We start from the raw sequence: 20,427 nt of genomic DNA on the forward strand, positions 1-20,427 counted from the left end.
ATCAATCAAACTTGCTTATAGCTGTCAAACAGGTAGTCAGCTAAGTTCTTGCTTGTTTGGAGATTTTGGAAGACATTTGTGTGTGTGTGTGTGTGTGTGTGTGTGTGTGTGTGTGTGTGTGTGTGTGTTCTTTCTCACCAGGGATGGCATGGCACTCCTGTTGCTGAAGCTCCCATTGACAGTGGAGGTTGAGGGAGCAGCTCTTACAGTTGACCAGCTTGCTGCAGATCTGTTCATTCCTCACATGGCATTTGGTGAAGTTCCTCACAGACTGGGAAGAAAGAATACAAGTAACAAACGTCAACATTGTTATTATAATGGTGAATTTGCTTCACAATATTGGGGTAATGTAAAGCTGCAATTTGTGCTTTGGCAGAACAGAAAAGGATGGATTGACATTAACAGCAAAGCCCCTGCAACAGTATGGAATACCCACATGTCCCATCATCTTGGCCCCTTGCTTCCACACAGAGAGCTGGTGATCAGACAGCATGGAAGGGGGAGGGGCCAGGGACAGAGGACCTCTATGCTGCTGCGCTAGCTCCAGGGTCAGCTACAGACACACATAGAGGAGACAGCAGGGGCAAGCATTAGGCTAACTGACACTGTTAGCCAAGCAGGGGAGATAATAATGACTCGTCTACAACAACAGTTAAGTGGTGACGTATGAGAAGGCAAGCTTTAAGCTACCTGACTATTCATGCTGTGTAATTTATTGACAACTTTAGCTGTGATTGTGCCGTCTCACTTCCGCCCCCTGTAGGCAGACTCACCACAGTGCAGTTGTTGGAGGCAGAGATGCACTTCTTGTCTTCACACCACTGGCAGCCGTTGGTGTTGGCAGTGCAGCTGACGCAGTCGGAAAACCTGTAGCATCTCTCGGCTGCACCGTCTGGAGGGGGGGGGGGACCACACACAGTTTAACAACGGAAGTTAATCTCGATTACAGACAGTTTTACAAGGGAACAGAGTTAGAGAACCTAGTCAGCAAGAGAGTTCATGTTCAAGATCAGTGGTGACCGTAGCAGAACAGAGACTGGGCCAAGACAGGGAATCTTGAGGACAGAGGACAGTCAGAGAAACAATACTAGTAAACAGCATAGTGACTCAATCAAGAAATAAAATAGGTTTGACACGCAAATGTCCCCTGCAATACCACCTTATCAGCAAGAAAACAGAAAGGTAGATGGGTCTGGCTCTATGCCTATCATTTCTAGTGGCCCTGTAGAGCCACTTACCCTGCATGCCAGCAGCCAACTACAAATGACTGACTGAACGATTCGACAAGGACAGAGGATAAACAGTGTGATAATCTGTCATCAATTAAAACGTCATTTCATTAATCACCGGTCCAATTCACCAGTGATAACGCTCTAAAACCGCCCTGTAATTATGATTATGATCATAACCTCGGGTTTGCCCACAGATAAAAACACAATACATGTGTTTCCGTGTCAGTGTATTTTCAGCATAATGGTAATTGCCTCCGAATGGAATAATTGTGTTGGTCCTGACCTTTTCTTCCCACGATTATGAACACAAGCTTTAAGAGGAATCAAATAATTATTATTGCTTTCCTGGAGGATGATGATTCATACAGTACAAGACATAGGTAAGGAACCAGAGAGTTTTATGTGAAATGTGATTTGGCTTCATCATGGACGGCTCAACTATAGAGCATGTATCCATTAGTCAGGTAAGAGAGAACGGGCTCCTGACCAATTATGTTATTTTGTGTATTTCTTTTTGGACATAATGTTTCTGCCATTGTTTCCTATGACTGAAAGAGCACCTGGAAATCAGAATAGAGATTTGGATGAAGAATTCTACTTCAATGAAACCACGGCGACGAGTAAATAAACCTCCTCAACCCTCTGTTCCACTGGCGAACGTACAATCACTGGAGAACAAACTGGACGAGATCCATTCGAGACTATCCTATCAACTGGACGTGAAGATCTGTAATATCCTGTGCTCCAGAGTCGCGGCTGAACGGGGACATGGTTAATATAAATCTAGCGGTTTTTTCTATGCATCCGCAGGACAGAACCACAGCGTCTCGTAAACTCAAAGGCAGGTGTGTGTCTCTTTGTTAACAAAGTCTGGTGCGCGATGTCTCAAGTTTTGGGGGAGCGTTAAATTGGCATGCTGATTGCAGGAATGTCAACTAGAGCTGTTGCTTAGTTCTAGAGCAGTGGTTCCCATACATTTATTAAACATAAGACTAAGTGTGAGTTTTTGTCACAACCCGTGAGAAGTGACAAAGAGCTCTTATAGGACCAGGGCACAAATAATAATCAGTAACTTTGCTCTTTATTTAGCCACCTTACATATAAAACTTTATTTGTTAATCGTAAATTGTGAATAACTCACCACAGGTTAATGAGAAGGGTGTGCTTGCACATAACTCTGCAAATTTGGGTTGTATTGGAGAGAGTCTGTCTTAAATCATTTCCCACACACAGTCTGTGCCTGTATTTAGTTTCATGCTAGTGAGGGCCGAGAATCCACTCTTCACATTGGTGCGTGGTTGCCAAGGGCATCAATGTCTTAACAGCGCAATTGCCAAGGCAGGATACTCTGAGCACAGCCCTATTTAGAAATCTGGCAGTAGCTTCTGATTAAATTACATTTTTACAGAACCGCTTGCTGCAATTTCGATGAGGCTCTCTTGTTCAGATATTGGTAAGTGGACTTAGATGCTTCGCTATATCACATTTGACATTGTCTGTAAGCTTGAGTTCATTTGCACACAAAAAAAATCATACAAGACCTGGGTGTTGTCCTTGTTAATGCAGACAGAGAAGAGCTCCAACTTCTTGAACATAGCCTCAATTTTGTCCCAATCATTGAATATAGTTGTATAGAGTCCCTGTAATCCTAGATTCAGATCATTCAGGTGAGAAAAAACATCACCCAGATAGGCCAGTCATGTGAGAAACGCGTCATCATACAAGCGGTCAGACAAGTGAAAATTATGGTCAGTAAAGAAAACTTTAAGCTCGCCTCACAATTTAAAAAAACACGTCAATACTTTGCCCCTTGATAACCAGCGCAATTCTATATGTTGTAAAAGCGTTACATGGTCGCTGCCCGTATCATTGCATAATGCAGAAAATACACGAGAGTTCAGGGTCCTTGCTTTAAGAAAGTTAACAATTTTCACTGTGGTGTCCAAAACGTCTTTCAAGCTGTCAGGCATTCCCTTGGCAGCAAGAACCTCTCAGTGGATGCTGCAGTGTACCCAAGTGGCATCGGGAGCAACTGCTTGAACACGTGTTACCACTCTACTATGTCTCCCTGTCATGGCTTTTGCGGAATCAATACAGATACCAACACATCTTGACCACCAAAGTCCAATTGATGTCACAAAGCTGTCCAGTACTAAAGGCTAGAGCTGCCGCTTTCAAGGAGCGGGACACTAATCTGGAAGCTTACTAGAAATCCTGCTACACCCTCCGACGAACCATCAAACAGGAAAAGCTTCAATCCAGGACCCCTTACAATCCTACTACACAGGCTGACACTCGTCGGATGTGGCAGGGCTTGCAAACTATCTCGAGTTACAAAAGGTAGACCCAGCCACTAGCTGCCCAGTGACACGAGCCTACCATACGAGCTAAATGTCTTGAATGCTTGCTTCGAAACAAACCACTGAACTACGTGTGAGAGAACAAGCTGGACGACTATGTAATCACGCTCTACGTAGCCGATGTGAGAAAGACCTTTAAACAGGTTAACATTCCCAAGGCTGCAAGGCCAGACAAATTACCTCGATGTATAATGTGCTGACCACCTGGCAAGTGTCTTCACTGACATTTTCAACCTCTCCCTGTCCGAGTCTGTAATACATATGCTTCAAGCAGACCACCATAGTCCCTGTGCCCAAGATCGCCACGGTAACCTGTCTAAATGACCATCGCCCATAGTGCTCACACCCAATGTCACAGGAAGGACAAAAAAATCAAAGGACAACAACCCCCTTAGCCACCGCATGGTCACCCCGCTACTATCCAGAAGGCAAGGTCAGTACAGGTGTTTCAAAGCTGGGACAGAGACTGAAAAACAGCTTCTATCGCCATCAGACTGTTAAACAGCCATCACTAACACAGAGAGGCTGCTGCCTACATAAAGACTCTAAATTATTGGCCAATTTAATAAATGGAACACTAGTCACTTTAAATAATGCCACTTTAATAATGTTTACACATCTTATATTCCTCATCTTACATGTACAGTGGAGCAAAAAAGTATTTAGTCAGCCACCAATTGTGCAAGTTCTCCCACTTAAAAAGATGAGAGGCCTGTAATTTTCATCATAGGTACACTTGAATTATGACAGACAAAATGAGAAAAAAAATCCAGAAAATCACATTGTAGGATTTTTTTATGAATTTATTTGCAAATTATGGTGGAAAATACGTATTTGGTCAATAACAAAAGTTTCTCAATACTTTGTTATATACCCTTTGTTGGCAATAACAGAGGTCAAACGTTTACTGTAAGTCTTCACAAGGTTTTCACACACTGTTGCTGGTATTTAGGCCCATTCCTCCATAGATATATCCTCTAGAGCAGTGATGTTTTGGGGCTGTTGCTGGGCAACACGGACTTTCAACTCCCTCCAAAGATTTTCTATGGGGTTGAGATCTGGAAACTGGCTAGGCCACTCCAGGACCTTGAAATGCTTCTTACGAAGCCACTCCTTCGTTGCCCAGGCGGTGTATTTGGGATCATTGTCATGCTAAAAGAGCCAGCCACATTTCATCTTCAATGCCCTTGCTGATGCAAGGAGGTTTTCACTCAAAATCTCACGATACATGGCCCCATTCATTCTTTCCTTTACACAGATCAGTCGTCCTGGTCCCTTTGCAGAAAAACAGCCCCAAAGCATGATGTTTCCACCCCCATGCTTCACAGTAGGTATGGTGTTCTTTGGATGCAACTCAGCATTCTTTGTCCTCCAAACACGACGAGTTGAGTTTTTACCAAAAAGTTATATTTTGGTTTCATCTGACCATATGACATTCTCCCAATCTTCTTCTGGATCATCCAAATGCTCTCTAGCAAACTTCAGACGGGCCTGGACATGTACTGGCTTAAGCAGGGAGACACGTCTGGCACTACAGGATTTGAGTCCCTGGCGGCGTAGTGTGTTACTGATGGTAGGCTTTGTTACTTTGGTCCCAACTCTCTGCAGGTCATTCACTAGGTCCCCCCATGTGGTTCTGGGATTTTTGTGATCATTTTGACCCCACGGGGTGAGATCTTGCGTGGAGCCCCAGATCGAGGGGGATTAGCAGTGGTCTTGTATGTCTTTAATTTCCTAATAATTGCAGTGACTGTTTGAGGTTGTGGACAATTGTGTCTTTTATACTAATAACAAGTTCAAACAGGTGCCATTAATACAGGTAACGAGTGGAGGACAGAGGAGCCTCTTAAAGAAGAAGTTACAAGTCTGTGAGAGACAGAAATCTTGCTTGTTTGTAGGTGACCAAATACTTATTTTCCACCATAATTTGCAAATAAATTCATAAAGAATCCTACAATGTGATTTTCTGGATTTTTTTTCTAATTTTGTCTGTCATAGTTGAAGTGTACCTATGAGGAAAATTACAGGCCTCTCTCATCTTTTTAAGTGGGAGAACTTGCACAATTGGTGGCTGACTAAATACTTTTTTGCCCCACTGTATATTCTGTACTATTCTACAGTATCTTAGTCTATGCCGCTCTAACATTGCTCGTCCATTTAATTATATATTCCTAACTCCATTCCTTTAATTAGATTTGTGTGTATTGGGTCTATGTTGTGAAATGGTTAGATATTACTTGTTAGATATTGCTGCACTGTCGGAACTAGGGTTGCACATGTTGGGGAATATTCAGAGGTGGAAACGTTCCATGGGAATTAACAGGAATATATGGGAATTAACGGAAATATATGCAAAGGAATATCATTTAAATGTAGATGTTTTTTGCATTGGATAAATAGAGACAGAAACATAAACCGTTTACCTTATCATAAGTAGACAATTAAAATAATTAAGTAATTCCAATAGAAATTAAAATGTAAAAAATATTTACGAATTGAACTTCAATTAAATGAGTTGACTCTTCACATGGGATGATTTCACTGAACAACAAATGAAAGGGAATATTGAATGATCCCCAATGATCCATCACATCTACCAAAAACGTTTTCAACATACATCTGTAAAATTATAGTCTAGAAACTAAAGCTTTGGTTGTCTTCCTCTCAGGCTTCCATGTCTTCTCCCTGGACCTCCTCAATGTCCACCTCTTGAACATCAGACTCTGAGGCCTCATCTTCACTGTCACTTTCCAACTTTGTTGAGGAAGGCTCGTTGTCAGGCTCAAAAAGACACAAATTTGCCCGGATGGCCACCAATTTTTCAACCCTTGTATTGGTCAGCCTGTTACGTGCTTTGGTGTGCATGTTCCCAAACAAGGACCAGTTGAAATGGCAGCAGTTTTACGGGCGCCCAACCAATTGTGCTATTATGTGGGGTTTTTTGCGTTATTTGTAACTTTTGTACATAATGTTTCTGCAACCGTATCTTACGGAGAAAAAAATATCTTCTGGATATCAGGACAGCGATCACTCACCTCAGATTAGAAAAACATTTTTCTACAACAAAGACGACGCACAAGACAATCTCCAAACACCCCACAGGACCGACATCCCCGTTATTTGCAAGAGGAAGCAACGCAGGTACAGAGGACAAAGAGCCGGATGCCTGGCCAGGACCCGGCGAAGGCAACTGGGAAAGCTGCCGTTACCATCAATACTACTCGCCAACGTGCAATCATTGGACAATAAATTAGACGAGGTACGATCACGAATATCCTACCAACGGGACATCAAAAACTGTAATATCCTATGTTTCACGGAATCGTGGCTGACTGACGACATGGATATTCAGCTAGCGGGAAATGCGCTGCACTGGAAAGATAGTACAGCACACGCCGGTAAGACGAGGGGGGGCGGTCTGTGTATATTTGTAAACAACAGCTGGTGCAAGAAATCTAAGGAAGTATCTAGATTTTGCTCGCCTGAAGTAGAGTATATTGTGATAAATTGCAGGCACTACATGCCTAGTGAGTTTTCAGCTATACTTTTCGTGGCTGTTTATTTACCACCACAGGCAGATGCTGGCACTAAGACCGCACTCAGTCAGCTGTATAAGGAAATAAGCAAACAGGAAACCACTCACCCAGAGACAGCGCTCCTAGTGGCCAGAGACTTTAATGCAGGGAAACTTAAATCAGTTCTACCAAACCAAAATTCTAGATCACCTGTACACACACAGAGACGCGTACAAAGCTCTCCCTCACCCTCCATTTTGTAAATTCGACCACAACTCTATCCTCCTGATTCCTGCTTAAAAGCAAAAATTAAAGCAGGAAGCACCAGTGACTCGGTCTATAAAAAAGTGGTCAGATGAAGCAGATGCTAAACTACAGGACTGTTTTGCTATCACAGACTGGAATATGTTCCGGGATTCTTCCGATGGCATTGAGGAGTACACCACATCAGTCACTGGCTTTATCAATAAGTGCATCGAGGACGTCGTCCCCTCAGTGACCGTACGTACATACCCCAACCAGAAGCCATGGATTAGAGGAAACATTCACACTGAGCTAAAGGGTAGAGCTGCAGCTTTCAAGGTGTGGGACTCTAACCCAGAAGCTTACAAGAAATCCTGCTATGCCCTGCGACGAACCACCAAACAGGCAAAGCGTCAATACAGGGCTAAGATTGAATCAACTACACCGGCTCCGACACTAGTCTTGTGTGGCAGGGCTTGCAAACTATTACAGACTACAAAAGGGAAGCACAGCTGCGAGCTGCCCAGTGACACGAGCTTACCAGACGAGCTAAATCACTTCTATGCTCACTTCGAGGAAAGCAGCACTGGGGCATGCAAGAGAGCATCAGCTGTTCCGGACGACTGTGTAATCACGCACTCCGTAGCCGACTTGAGTAAGACCTTTAAACAGGTCAACATACACAAGGCTGCGGAGCAAGACGGATTACCGGGACGTGTGCTCTGGGCATGTGCTGACCAACTGGCAGGAGGTGTCTCACTGACATTTTCAACATGTCCCTGATTGAGTCTGTAATACCAACATGTTTCAAGCAGACCACCATAGTCCCTGTGCCCAAGAACACAAAAGCAACCTGCCTAAATGACTGCAGACCCGTAGCACTCACGTCCGTAGCCATGAAGTGCTTTGAAAGGTTGGTAATGGCTCACATCAACACCATTATCCCAGAAACACTAGACCCACTTCAATTTGCATACCGCACCAACAGATCCACAGATGATGCAATCTCTATTGCACTCCACACTGCCCTTTCCCACCTGGACAAAAGGAACACTAATGTGAGAATGCTATTCATTGACTACAGCTCAGATTTCAACACCATAGTACCCTCAAAGCTCATCACTAAGCTAAGGATCCTGGGACTAAACACCTCCCTCTGCAACTGGATCCTAGACTTGCTGACGGGCCGCCCCCAGGTGGTGAGGGTAGGTAGCAACACATCTGCCACGCTGATCCTCAACACTGGAGCTCAACAGGGGTGTGTGCTCAGTCCCCTCCTGTACTCCCTCCTGTACTCACCCACGACTGCATGGCCAAGCATGACTCCAACACCATCATTAATTTTGCTGACGACACAACAGTGGTAAGCCTGATCATAAGACAACAATGAGACAGCCTATAGGGAGGAGGTCAGAGACCTGGCCACGTGGTGCCAGAATAACAACCTATCCCTCAACGTAGCCAAGACTAAGGAGATGATTGTGGACTACAGGAAAAGGAGGACCAAGCACGCCCCCATTCTCATCGACGGGGCTGTAGTGGAGCAGGTTGAGAGCTTCAAATTCCTTGGTGTCCACATCAACAACAAACTAGAATGCTATGCTGCCTGCCATCCAGGACCTCTACACCAGGTGGTGTCAGAGAAAGGCCCTAAAAATTGTCAAAGACCCCAGCCACTCCAGTCATAGACTTATCTCTACTACTGCATGGACAGCGGTACCGGAGTGCCAAGTCTAGGACAAAAAGGCTTCTCAACAGTTTTTACCCCCAAGCCATAAGACTCCTGAACAGGTAATCAAATGGCTACCCGGACTATTTGCATTGTGTCCCCCCCCCCCCCTCAAACCCTCTTTTTACACTGCTGCTACTCTGTTTATCATATATGCATAGTCACTTTAATTATACATTCATGTACATACTACCTCAATTGGGCCGAAAAACCAGTGCTCCCGAATATTGGCTAACCGGGCCATCTGCATTGTGTCCCGCCATCCACCACCCGCCAACCCCCTCTTTTACGCTACTGCTACTCTGTGTTCATCGTATATGCATAGTCACTTTAACCAGATCTACATGTACATACTACCTCAATCAGCCTAACTAACCAGTGTCTGTATGTAGCCTCACTACTGTATATAGCCTGTCTTTTTACTGTTGTTTTATTTCTTTACTTACACATTGTTCACCTAACACCTTTTTTGCACTATTGGTTAGAGCCTGTAAGTAAGCATTTCACTCTAAGGTCTACACCTGTTGTATTTGGCGCACGTGACAAATAAACGTTGATTTGATGATGATGAAGGCAACAGGGGAAAGAGCCTCAGATCCACAAAGTCCTTTCCACCAGCTGGCTGATGAGATATGTTGGCACGACTTGCCATATTGCATCTCCATCCCAAAGCCCTTGCTTGGAAGTGTACTTCACCAGACTGCCAAGAACCTTGCCCTCATCCAGGCCAAGGTGGCGAGACACGGTAGTGATGAAACCATAGGCCTTGTTGATCTCTGCACCAGACAGGATGCTCTTGCCAGCATACTTGGGGTCCAACACGTACGCTGCGGCGTGTATGGGCTTCAGGCAGAAGTCTTCATGCTTTTTGATGTATTTCAGAACTGCAGTTTCCTCTGCTTGGAGCAACAGAAGTGGGCAGGGCATTACGGATTTCTTCTCTGACATCTGCAAGCAAAGTCTGAACATCAGACAGAATGGCATTGCCTCCCTCAATCCGTGCAATGGTTACTGCTATAGGTTTGAGGAGTTTCAGACTACTGCCCACTCTCTCCCAAAATATATAATCCAGGAGGATCCTCTTGATGGCCATGTCCATATCGGAAGACTTGATTTCTTGGGAGAGACTCCATCCCCTCCAGGAGACTGTCAAACATGATGACAACACCACCCCAATGGTGTTGCTGGGCAGCTTCAACGTGGTGCTCTTATTCTTCTCACTTTGCTTGGTGAGATAGATTGCTGCTATAACTTGATGACCCTTCACATACCTAACCATTTCCCTGGCTCTCTTGAAGAGTGTATCCATTGTTTTAAGTGCCATGATGTCCTTGAGGAGCAGATTCAATGCATGAGCAGCACAGCCAGTGGGTGTGATATGAGGGTAGGACTCCTCCACTTTAGACCAAGCAGCCTTCATGTTCGCAGCATTGTCTGTCACCAGTGCAAATACCTCCTGTGGTCCAAGGTCATTGATGACGTCCTTCAGCTCATCTGCAATGCAGAGACCGGTGTGTCTGTTGTCCCTTGTATCTGTGCTCTTGTAGAATACTGGTTGAGATGGAGTTCATTAGTCCTTGCCCACGAACATTCGACCACCCATCAGAGATGATTGCAATACAGTCTGCTATCTCTATGATGTGCTTGACCTTCACTTGAACTCTGTTGAACTCTGCATCCAGCAAAATAGTAGATAAAGCATGTCTGGTTGGAGGGGTGTATGCTGGGCAAAGCACATTCAGAAATCTCTTCCAATACACATTGCCGTGAGCATCAGCGGTGAATCAGTTGCATGCACAACTCGAGCAAGACATTCATCAGCATTTCTCTGACTACATTCCTCCATTGAGTGATTCCAGGAGGACCATGAGCTGTTGCTATCAATAAGGTGTCTGTTTCATCATTTTCACCTCAAATCGAAGTAGAGGGACTTTTGTCAGAGGTTGCTTGTTGTGAGCACTGAGGGAACTTCATGCACTTGGCCAGATGACACTGCATCTTTGTTGCATTCTTCACATAAAATTTTGCACAGTATTTGCAAATGTACACAGCTTTTCCTTCTACATTAGCTGCAGTGAAATGTCTCCACACCTCAGATAGTGCCTGTGGCATTTTCCTGTAAAGATAAGAAAAATAAATTGTAAACAAAAAATAATAATAATAAAAAAATACCTTGCACAGGTAAATGGTAGAAAAAAATAACTAGCAGAAATTGTTAACAAGTTAGAAATTATTTAAACACACTTTGCTGTAGGCTACTACTATTCACCCCATCCAGCATTGTAATCAAAACTTACCAGAAAGCATGTAGTCCTTGGCTCAGACAGTGTAGTAGTGTGGGCTCAATTGCATCTCATTAGTGTGCAAGATCTTGAGAATCAGCTGTACATGTGATGGAAGAATGCACTGTGCATGCAGAGGGATGCAATTCCATTGAATTGGGGTTAGTTTAACCAAAATATGTCACAAGACCTAGAATTGCCTTTGTGTATCCCACAAAAAAAGGTTCACTGTTGTAAGCAACTTTTTTGATGAATTTAAGCAAAATTCCCAAAATTCCAGGACTTAACTTCCGACCCTTTGCAACTCTAGTCGGAACTAGAAGCACAAGCATTTCGCTACACCCGCAATAACATCTGCTAAACACGTGTATGTGACCACGCGATTTGATTTGTAGCTATGAAATCGTTTGAAGGGGGCTCACATCAACACTATCATCCCAGACACCCTGGAACCACTCAAATGTGCATACCGCCCCAACAGTTCCACAGATGACGCAATCTCTATTACACTCCACACTGCCCTTTCACACTTGGACAAAAGGAACACCTACGTGCGAATGCTGTTCATTGACTATAAAGATTTGGTATGGGCCCTCAGATCCTCAAAAGGTTCTACAACTGCACTGTTGAGAGCTTCTTGACTGTCTGCATCACCATGCAAGGTCCTACAGTACATCACTGGGGCCAAACTCCCTTCCATCCAGGGCCTCTATACCAGGCGGTGTCAGAGGAAGCCCCCAAAAATTGTTAAAAAGACTCCAGCCACCCAAGCCACAGACTTTCTCTCTGCTATCATACGGCAAGTGGTAACAATGCACCAAGTCTAGAACCAACACAACCCTGAACAGCTTCTACCCCCAAGCCATTAGACTTCTAAACGCCATGTTATTTTCTACCCCCTGTATATAACCATGTTATTTTCTACTCCCTGTATATAGCCATGTTATTTTCTACTCCCTGTATATAGCCGTGTTATTTTCTACTCCCTGTATATAGCCGTGTTATTTTCTACTCCCTGTATATAGCCATGTTATTTTCTACTCCCTGTATATAGCCATGTTATTTTCTACTCCCTGTATATAGCCATGTTATTTTCTACTCCCTGTATATAGCCGTGTTATTTTCTACTCCCTGTATATAACCATGTTATTTTCTACTCCCAGTATATAGCCATGTTATTTTCTACTCCCTGTATATAGCCGTGTTATTTTCTACTCCCAGTATATAGCCATGTTATTTTCTACTCCCTGTATATAGCCGTGTTATTTTCTACTCCCTGTATATAGCCATGTTATTTTCTACTCCCTGTATATAACCATGTTATTTTCTACTCCCTGTATATAGCCATGTTATTTTCTACTCCCTGTATATAGCCGTGTTATTTTCTACTCCCTGTATATAACCATGTTATTTTCTACTCCCAGTATATAGCCATGTTATTTTCTACTCCCTGTATATAGCCGTGTTATTTTCTACTCCCTGTATATAGCCGTGTTATTTTCTACTCCCTGTATATAGCCATGTTATTTTCTACTCCCTGTATATAGCCATGTTATTTTCTACTCCCTGTATATAGCCATGTTATTTTCTACTCCCTGTATATAGCCGTGTTATTTTCTACTCCCTGTATATAACCATGTTATTTTCTACTCCCAGTATATAGCCATGTTATTTTCTACTCCCTGTATATAGCCATGTTATTTTCTACTCCCTGTATATAGCCATGTTATTTTCTACTCCCTGTATATAGCCATGTTATTTTCTACTCCCAGTATATAGCCATGTTATTTTCTACTCCCTGTATATAGCCATGTTATTTTCTACTCCCTGTATATAGCCATGTTATTTTCTACTCCCTGTATATAGCGTGTTATTTTCTACTCCCTGTATATAGCCATGTTATTTTCTACTCCCTGTATATAGCCATGTTATTTTCTACTCCCAGTATATAGCCATGTTATTTTCTACTCCCTGTATATAGCCGTGTTATTTTCTACTCCCTGTATATAGCCATGTTATTTTCTACTCCCTGTATATAGCCATGTTATTTTCTACTCCCTGTATATAGCCATGTTATTTTCTACTCCCTGTATATAGCCATGTTATTTTCTACTCCCTGTATATAGCCATGTTATTTTCTACTCCCAGTATATAGACATGTTATTTTCTACTCCCTGTATATAGCCATGTTATTTTCTACTCCCTGTATATAGCCGTGTTATTTTCTACTCCCTGTATATAGCCATGTTATTTTCTACTCCCTGTATATAGCCGTGTTATTTTCTACTCCCTGTATATAGCCGTGTTATTTTCTACTCCCTGTATATAGCCATGTTATTTTCTACTCCCTGTATATAGCCATGTTATTTTCTACTCCCTGTATATAGCCATGTTATTTTCTACTCCCTGTATATAGCCATGTTATTTTCTACTCCCTGTATATAGCCATGTTATTTTCTACTCCCTGTATATAGCCGTGTTATTTTCTACTCCCTGTATATAGCCGTGTTATTTTCTACTCCCTGTATATAGCCATGTTATTTTCTACTCCCTGTATATAGCCATGTTATTTTCTACTCCCTGTATATAGCCATGTTATTTTCTACTCCCTGTATATAGCCATGTTATTTTCTACTCCCTGTATATAGCCATGTTATTTTCTACTCCCTGTATATAGCCATGTTATTTTCTACTCCCTGTATATAGCCATGTTATTTTCTACTCCCTGTATATAGCCATGTTATTTTCTACTCCCTGTATATAGCCATGTTATTTTCTACTCCCTGTATATAGCCATGTTATTTTCTACTCCCTGTATATAGCCATGTTATTTTCTACTCCCTGTATATAGCCATGTTATTTTCTACTCCCTGTATATAGCCGTGTTATTTTCTACTCCCTGTATATAACCATGTTATTTTCTACTCCCAGTATATAGCCATGTTATTTTCTACTCCCTGTATATAGCCATGTTATTTTCTACTCCCTGTATATAGCCATGTTATTTTCTACTCCCTGTATATAGCCATGTTATTTTCTACTCCCTGTATATAGCCATGTTATTTTCTACTCCCTGTATATAGCCATGTTATTTTCTACTCCCTGTATATAGCCATGTTATTTTCTACTCCCTGTATATAGCCATGTTATTTTCTACTCCCTGTATATAGCCATGTTATTTTCTACTCCCTGTATATAGCCATGTTATTTTCTACTCCCTGTATATAGCCGTGTTATTTTCTACTCCCTGTATATAACCATGTTATTTTCTACTCCCAGTATATAGCCATGTTATTTTCTACTCCCTGTATATAGCCATGTTATTTTCTACTCCCTGTATATAGCCATGTTATTTTCTACTCCCTGTATATAGCCATGTTATTTTCTACTCCCTGTATATAGCCATGTTATTTTCTACTCCCTGTATATAGACATGTTATTTTCTACTCCCTGTATATAGCCATGTTATTTTCTACTCCCTGTATATAGCCATGTTATTTTCTACTCCCTGTATATAGCCATGTTATTTTCTACTCCCTGTATATAGCCATGTTATTTTCTACTCCCTGTATATAGCCATGTTATTTTCTACTCCCTGTATATAGCCATGTTATTTTTAGTCATTGTGTGTATTTATTATTCACTGTATTTATTCCTCGTGTCACTATTTCTATTTTATCTTTAAGTCTGCATGGTTGGAAAATGATCCATAAGTAAGCGTTTCACTGTTAGTCTACACCTGTTGTCTATGAAGCATGTGACAAATAAAATGAGATTTTGATTTGAACTACCAGAGGGAAGTGAAAGCATCTCTCCCCATGAGAAACATACAGATAAAAACATGTGAACACATATATCCAGGTGTGGATTCAATCATCGTGGAGGCTACAAATTTGAGTAAATTGTTGCCATCCTAATTTCCAAGGTAAGTATTGCTCGGTATGTAAACTCAAATGGTGACGAGGGCAATGTCATACAACACGTACTGGTGCGTGGAGGGCAGAAGGGAGCGGGCACGCTGCCGTTGGCATGGCTGGTGTCCCAGGGGACACAGTGGTCCCTAAGCCAGACACAGCGGATGCCAGGGCTGGCGTTGGCACAGCGCTGCTCCTCACTGAAGGCCTGGCAGCTGGGAGGGGTGTAGACCAGCACGTCATTCAGCAACACACCAGAGAAACCACCAAACACATACATAGACCTGGGGAGAGAACACAACACAGAGTACACATCATTACCAGGGAACACTGAGGAAACTCATGAAAGAGATAAAAAAACTACAAATACCAAGTAACGGAGGGGCAATATACTGGATGCAAGTGACTGACCCATTGCTGACGACGGAGGTGTGGCCAAAGCGGTTGACGTCACGGTGGAGATCTGGTCTGGGCAGGACTTTCCATTCATCACAAGCTGAAAAAAACATGCACATAGAGATCAGGCTACAGGTTTGGCTTCAGTAGGAACATTTGACATATAAGAAGCACTTTTCAAAAACTTGTGTAGGGTCAAGCACTCAACCGCTATACCAAGAAATTATACCGCCACTGTGACCTGCGACACCCTACTCATACTACCATCCAAGCAACTGTGACTGAAACTCCCCTGGACCCCAGAATGAGCTGTATATTTAAGGCCTTTAACGCTCTGTAGCCTGGTAATCTGAGCTCCTTGGCATTTGTTCTCTGCAGCCCACCCAATCTGCCAGGCTCTCTCTGTTACATGCTTTTTAATACAGCAATTAACCCAGCTCCAGGTCCATTACCTAGCAACAGGGGAGAAGTGTTCCTTTCCTGTGTTCCTTTCTTGCCTGGATTTCATTTCAGTATGCCTGTACCATACCACCCTACCGTACATACTGAAAAACAGAACAGCACCGGGACTGGGTACACACACCAACCCCCCCCCCCGTCTGCACTGTTCGCACACACACACACACACACACACACACACACAAATGGAAGTGTCAACTCTGAATTATTAACGCCTATGAGAATCCTGTGGACATAGAAGCTGTGGAACCAAAGGGAACAGTGGAGAATGGCCTGTATGAATGTCATGGTCCCCCTGTCCCATGGCTCTGTATAATGGCTGTAGGACTGGGTGTACTGTACCAAGCCCAGGTGTGATTAACACTGTGTGTGTGAGCATACCAGAGCACTAGGGCCCATAACCTACACACAGGGCTGTCATAAACAACTAACCGCAGCTAGAGAAGATACCTTTACGGTTGCAAAAATATATATATATATATATATATATATATATATATATCATTAAAATGTAATCCCCTGCAGCTGCTATTTGGCAATCCTAGGGTGGTGGTGGTGGGCGCACAGGGTCTCAATGGGAGTTCAATTACCAATCTCCTAGGACCATGGTCATGAACTGCACTGAACCATGGGTAGGCTACAATGAGTGTACCTGGAGCAGCTCTGACAACACAGCCCAGGATGTAGCGAGACACTTTTTCCTGTCTGTGATTATCTACCAATCGTCTTTCAAAACGAATTTAGCCTCCCCAGGGAAAACAAATAACAACAGAGAAAAAATTATAGGTCGGCAAAGTCGATTTCTTCTCTTTGTCAATATCACCAGGCAAATCATGTTAAATTGAGACAGCACAACGTTCAGTTTTCCCACTGTTAGGGGGATCCTAGGAGATGATAAACGTCAACCTCTTTACGTAGCGTTTTTGAATTGTTTATTATGTAGCTGCCTCTGAATAGGACTCGATAAACAAGTTTATTCATCCATTGATCTTGTTTGTTGGGGATACCACACTGAACAGAGTAATGGTTCTGAGAGCGATCACAATCCTGTACTTTACCGTTTCATTTTACAAGTCTCTGATGCTTTACAGGCCACACGTCCACTCTTGCAAAATGTAAATGTGGCATTTACACAGATATAAACTGTTCCTGGGCGTTAAACGTGCAGCCAGGTTGCAAACGACCACACTCAGTGCATGGCTAATTGTGATATCGCTGTTTAAAGGGAAAGACAAGTCAACAACACCAGTACAAATGAGAAGGCGCTTTTTCATCACATCCTAAAGACCAAGGTGTTCTCTGCCAGGGCCATGGTGTAGTCACCCTGATGAGCGCTCTCAGCCGGTCACTCAGGCCCACACTACTTTCTTATCAAATTAAATTGTACTCATCGCATACACAGTTTACAGCAGGTATTAAAGGCGCAGCAAAATGTTGATGTGCTAGCTGCCTCAACAATGCAGTACATTCATCAATATCAATAATAAGAGTCAAATCGAAATAAGATAAGAGATGTCCGTAGGTGATCCATTGGTTAAAGGGACAGACCAAAATAAGTATTTGTGACATCCACCCCATCACCAGTAGTTCAATTGGAATCCTGACTTTGGCACTGTCTAAGGCCTAATACCTATTGTGAAGCCTGGAGCTATAGTAAATCAATAATCCAGACATGCACTGACAGTCAGCCAAATGCATCTCCCCACCATCTGATGTGTACTAGAGATGAATGATTTTGCAGGATCCTTGCCTTTATATTGAAACTCCCTGATACTCATCACAACGCTCCCCCCATTTCATTTCCTCCCAGGATATTGGCAGAAGAACCATGAATAATGAACAGGGAGAAAGGGGGAGATGACAGGGGAATCAGCAGACAAAATCATCAGCACACCATCTTGAAGGGGAAATCAAACCTAATTTAAATGGAAGACTTAAAGGAACATTCCACCCAAAAACAATGTTTTGGTATTTGTTTCATTAGTCCATTGTTGATATAGTCCCAAAATGTTCTGCCTGTCAGCAATCAAGTTTTCAAGATATGTAACTTTCATTTTGATGCAAAATGCAGTATTATATGATGCAAAATACATGATACCAGCTGTATTTCTGTACTTTGAAAGTTGAATATCTTGAAAACCTGATTGCTGACATGCAAAACATTTTGGGACTATATCAACAATGGGCTAATGAAACAAATACCAAAGATTATATTGCAGCATCAGAAAATGAACAGGGCACTCTTGTTGAAGACGTAACTGCCAGTGGGGTGGTGGGGGGACAAAACATTTTTAATTAGAGTTCATTTCACCCAAATCTAATTAGAATTATGAGGATGGGGTGATGAGGGGAGAAAAGAATTAAACGCAAATTAAAACTGCCTTGTGTCGACCTGAATTTAATCTCTCGCAGAAGAAAAGCACAAAAAGCTAATAACGCTCTCCCCCTCCAAGGTTAGCAGAGAGAAACAAAAACAAATTAGCGCTTAAAACCGTCTCAGCATGAGTGGCGGAGCCGACAGAGAGAGAGCAGCAGAGTAATGCCTCTTCCACAGGTGGAACTAATTAATTAGCTCACAGAGAGAGGAGCAGAGAGGAGAAAAAGTCCTATCAGTCCATTAACTACTGAATGAGACTTCCTTGAAACTGGTGAAACCTGTTGACACTTGAAGTGATGAAACATCTCATGTACTGTAGTAGGCTACAATGTATTTCAGGCACATGAGTAAAAAGCATCACTCACCATAGATAGCATGCCTGAACCCAGATCAAAACCTTTCTAAACAAAATGCCAAACTGTTTCATTCATGTACAGACAATACAGTACCTAAAGCAAAAATGCTTTCCACGAACCTGTTCACTCTAAACTCAGAAAAAAAAGAAACATCCCTTTTTCAGGACCCTGTCTTTCAAAGATAATTCGTAAAAATTCAAATAACTTCACAGATCTTCATTGTAAATGGGTTTAAACACTGTTCCCATGCTTGTTCAATGAACCACCGTAGTTAAGACACTAACAGCTTACAGAAGGTAGGCAATTAAGGTCACAGTTATGAAATCTTAGGACACTAAAGAGGCCTATCTACTGACTCTGAAAAACATCAAAAGAAAGATGCCCAGGGTCCTTGCTCATCTACGTGAATGTGCCTTAGGCATGCTGCAAGGAGGCATGAGGACTGCAGATGTGGCCAGGGCAATAAATTGCAATGTCCGTACTGTGAGACGCCTAAGACAGCGCTACAGGGAGACAGGACGGACAGCTGATCTTCTTTGTAGTGGCAGACCACGTGTAACACATACACAGGATCGGTACATCCAAACATCACACATGCGGGACAGTTACAGCATGGCAACAACAACTGTCCGAGGTACACCAGGAACGCACAATCCCGCCATCAGTGCTCTGACTGTCCGCAATAGGCTGAGAGAGGCTGGACTGAGGGCTTGTAGGCCTGTTGTAAGGCAGGTCCTCACCAGACATCACTGGCAACAACGTCGCCTACGGGCACAAACCCACCGTCGCTGGACCAGACAGGACTGGCAAAAAGTGCTCTTCACTGACGAGTTGCGGTTTTCTCTCACCAGGGGTGATGGTCAGATTCGCGTTTATCGTCGAAGGAATGAGCGTTACACCGAGGCCTGTACTCTGGAGCAGGATCGATTTGGAGGTGGAGGGTCCGTCATGGTCTGGGGCGGTGTGTCACAGCGTCATCGGACTGAGCTTGTTGTCATTGCAGGGAATCTCAGCGTTGTGCGTTACAGGGACGACATCCTCCTCCCTCATGTGGCACCCTTCCTGCAGGCTCATCCTGACATGACCCTCCAGCACGACAATGCCACCAGCCATACTGCTCAATCTGTGCGAGATTTCCTGGCCATGGCCAGCGAAGAGCCCGGATCTCAATCCCATTGAGCAAGTCTGGGACCTGTTGGATCGGAGGGTGAGGACTAGGGCCATTCCCCTCAGGAATGTCCGGGAACTTGCAGGTGCCTTGGTGGAAGAGTGGAGTAACATCTCACAGCAAGAACTGGCAAATCTGGTGCAGTCCATGAGGAGGAGATGCAAGGCAATACTTAATGCAGCTGGTGGCCACACAAGATACTGACTGTTACTTTTGATCTTGACCCCCCCTTTGTTCAGGGACACATTATTCCATTTTTGTTAGTCAGAAGTCTGTGGTCTGTGGAACTTGTTCAGTTTATGTCTCAGTTGTTGAATCTTATGTTCATACAAATATTTACACATGTTAAGTTTGCTGAAAATAAACGCAGTTGACAGTGAGAGGATGTTTCTTTTT

The 20,427-nt window shown here is 43.1% G+C and overlaps 1 protein-coding gene across 2 annotated transcripts in view; it reads right to left on the reverse strand.

Moving 5' to 3' along the window:
• Positions 1–20,427, reverse strand: part of LOC110532724 (attractin-like protein 1) — a 323,112-nt gene that overhangs the window by 233,767 nt on the left and 68,918 nt on the right. Inside the window, exons 11-15 of one of the 2 annotated variants that reach the window (XM_036986138.1) lie at positions 15,687–15,771; positions 15,348–15,559; positions 774–892; positions 437–553; positions 139–271 (exon numbers count right to left, since the gene is read on the reverse strand). In XM_036986138.1, the coding sequence (XP_036842033.1) occupies positions 139–271; positions 437–553; positions 774–892; positions 15,348–15,559; positions 15,687–15,771 (666 nt within the window). The remainder of the gene's footprint in view (positions 1–138; positions 272–436; positions 554–773; positions 893–15,347; positions 15,560–15,686; positions 15,772–20,427) is intronic. The other variant, XM_036986147.1, reaches the window with a different exon arrangement.

This window comes from Oncorhynchus mykiss, chromosome 1, assembly GCF_013265735.2.
Source record: "Oncorhynchus mykiss isolate Arlee chromosome 1, USDA_OmykA_1.1, whole genome shotgun sequence".
Classification (NCBI taxonomy): domain Eukaryota; kingdom Metazoa; phylum Chordata; class Actinopteri; order Salmoniformes; family Salmonidae; genus Oncorhynchus; species Oncorhynchus mykiss.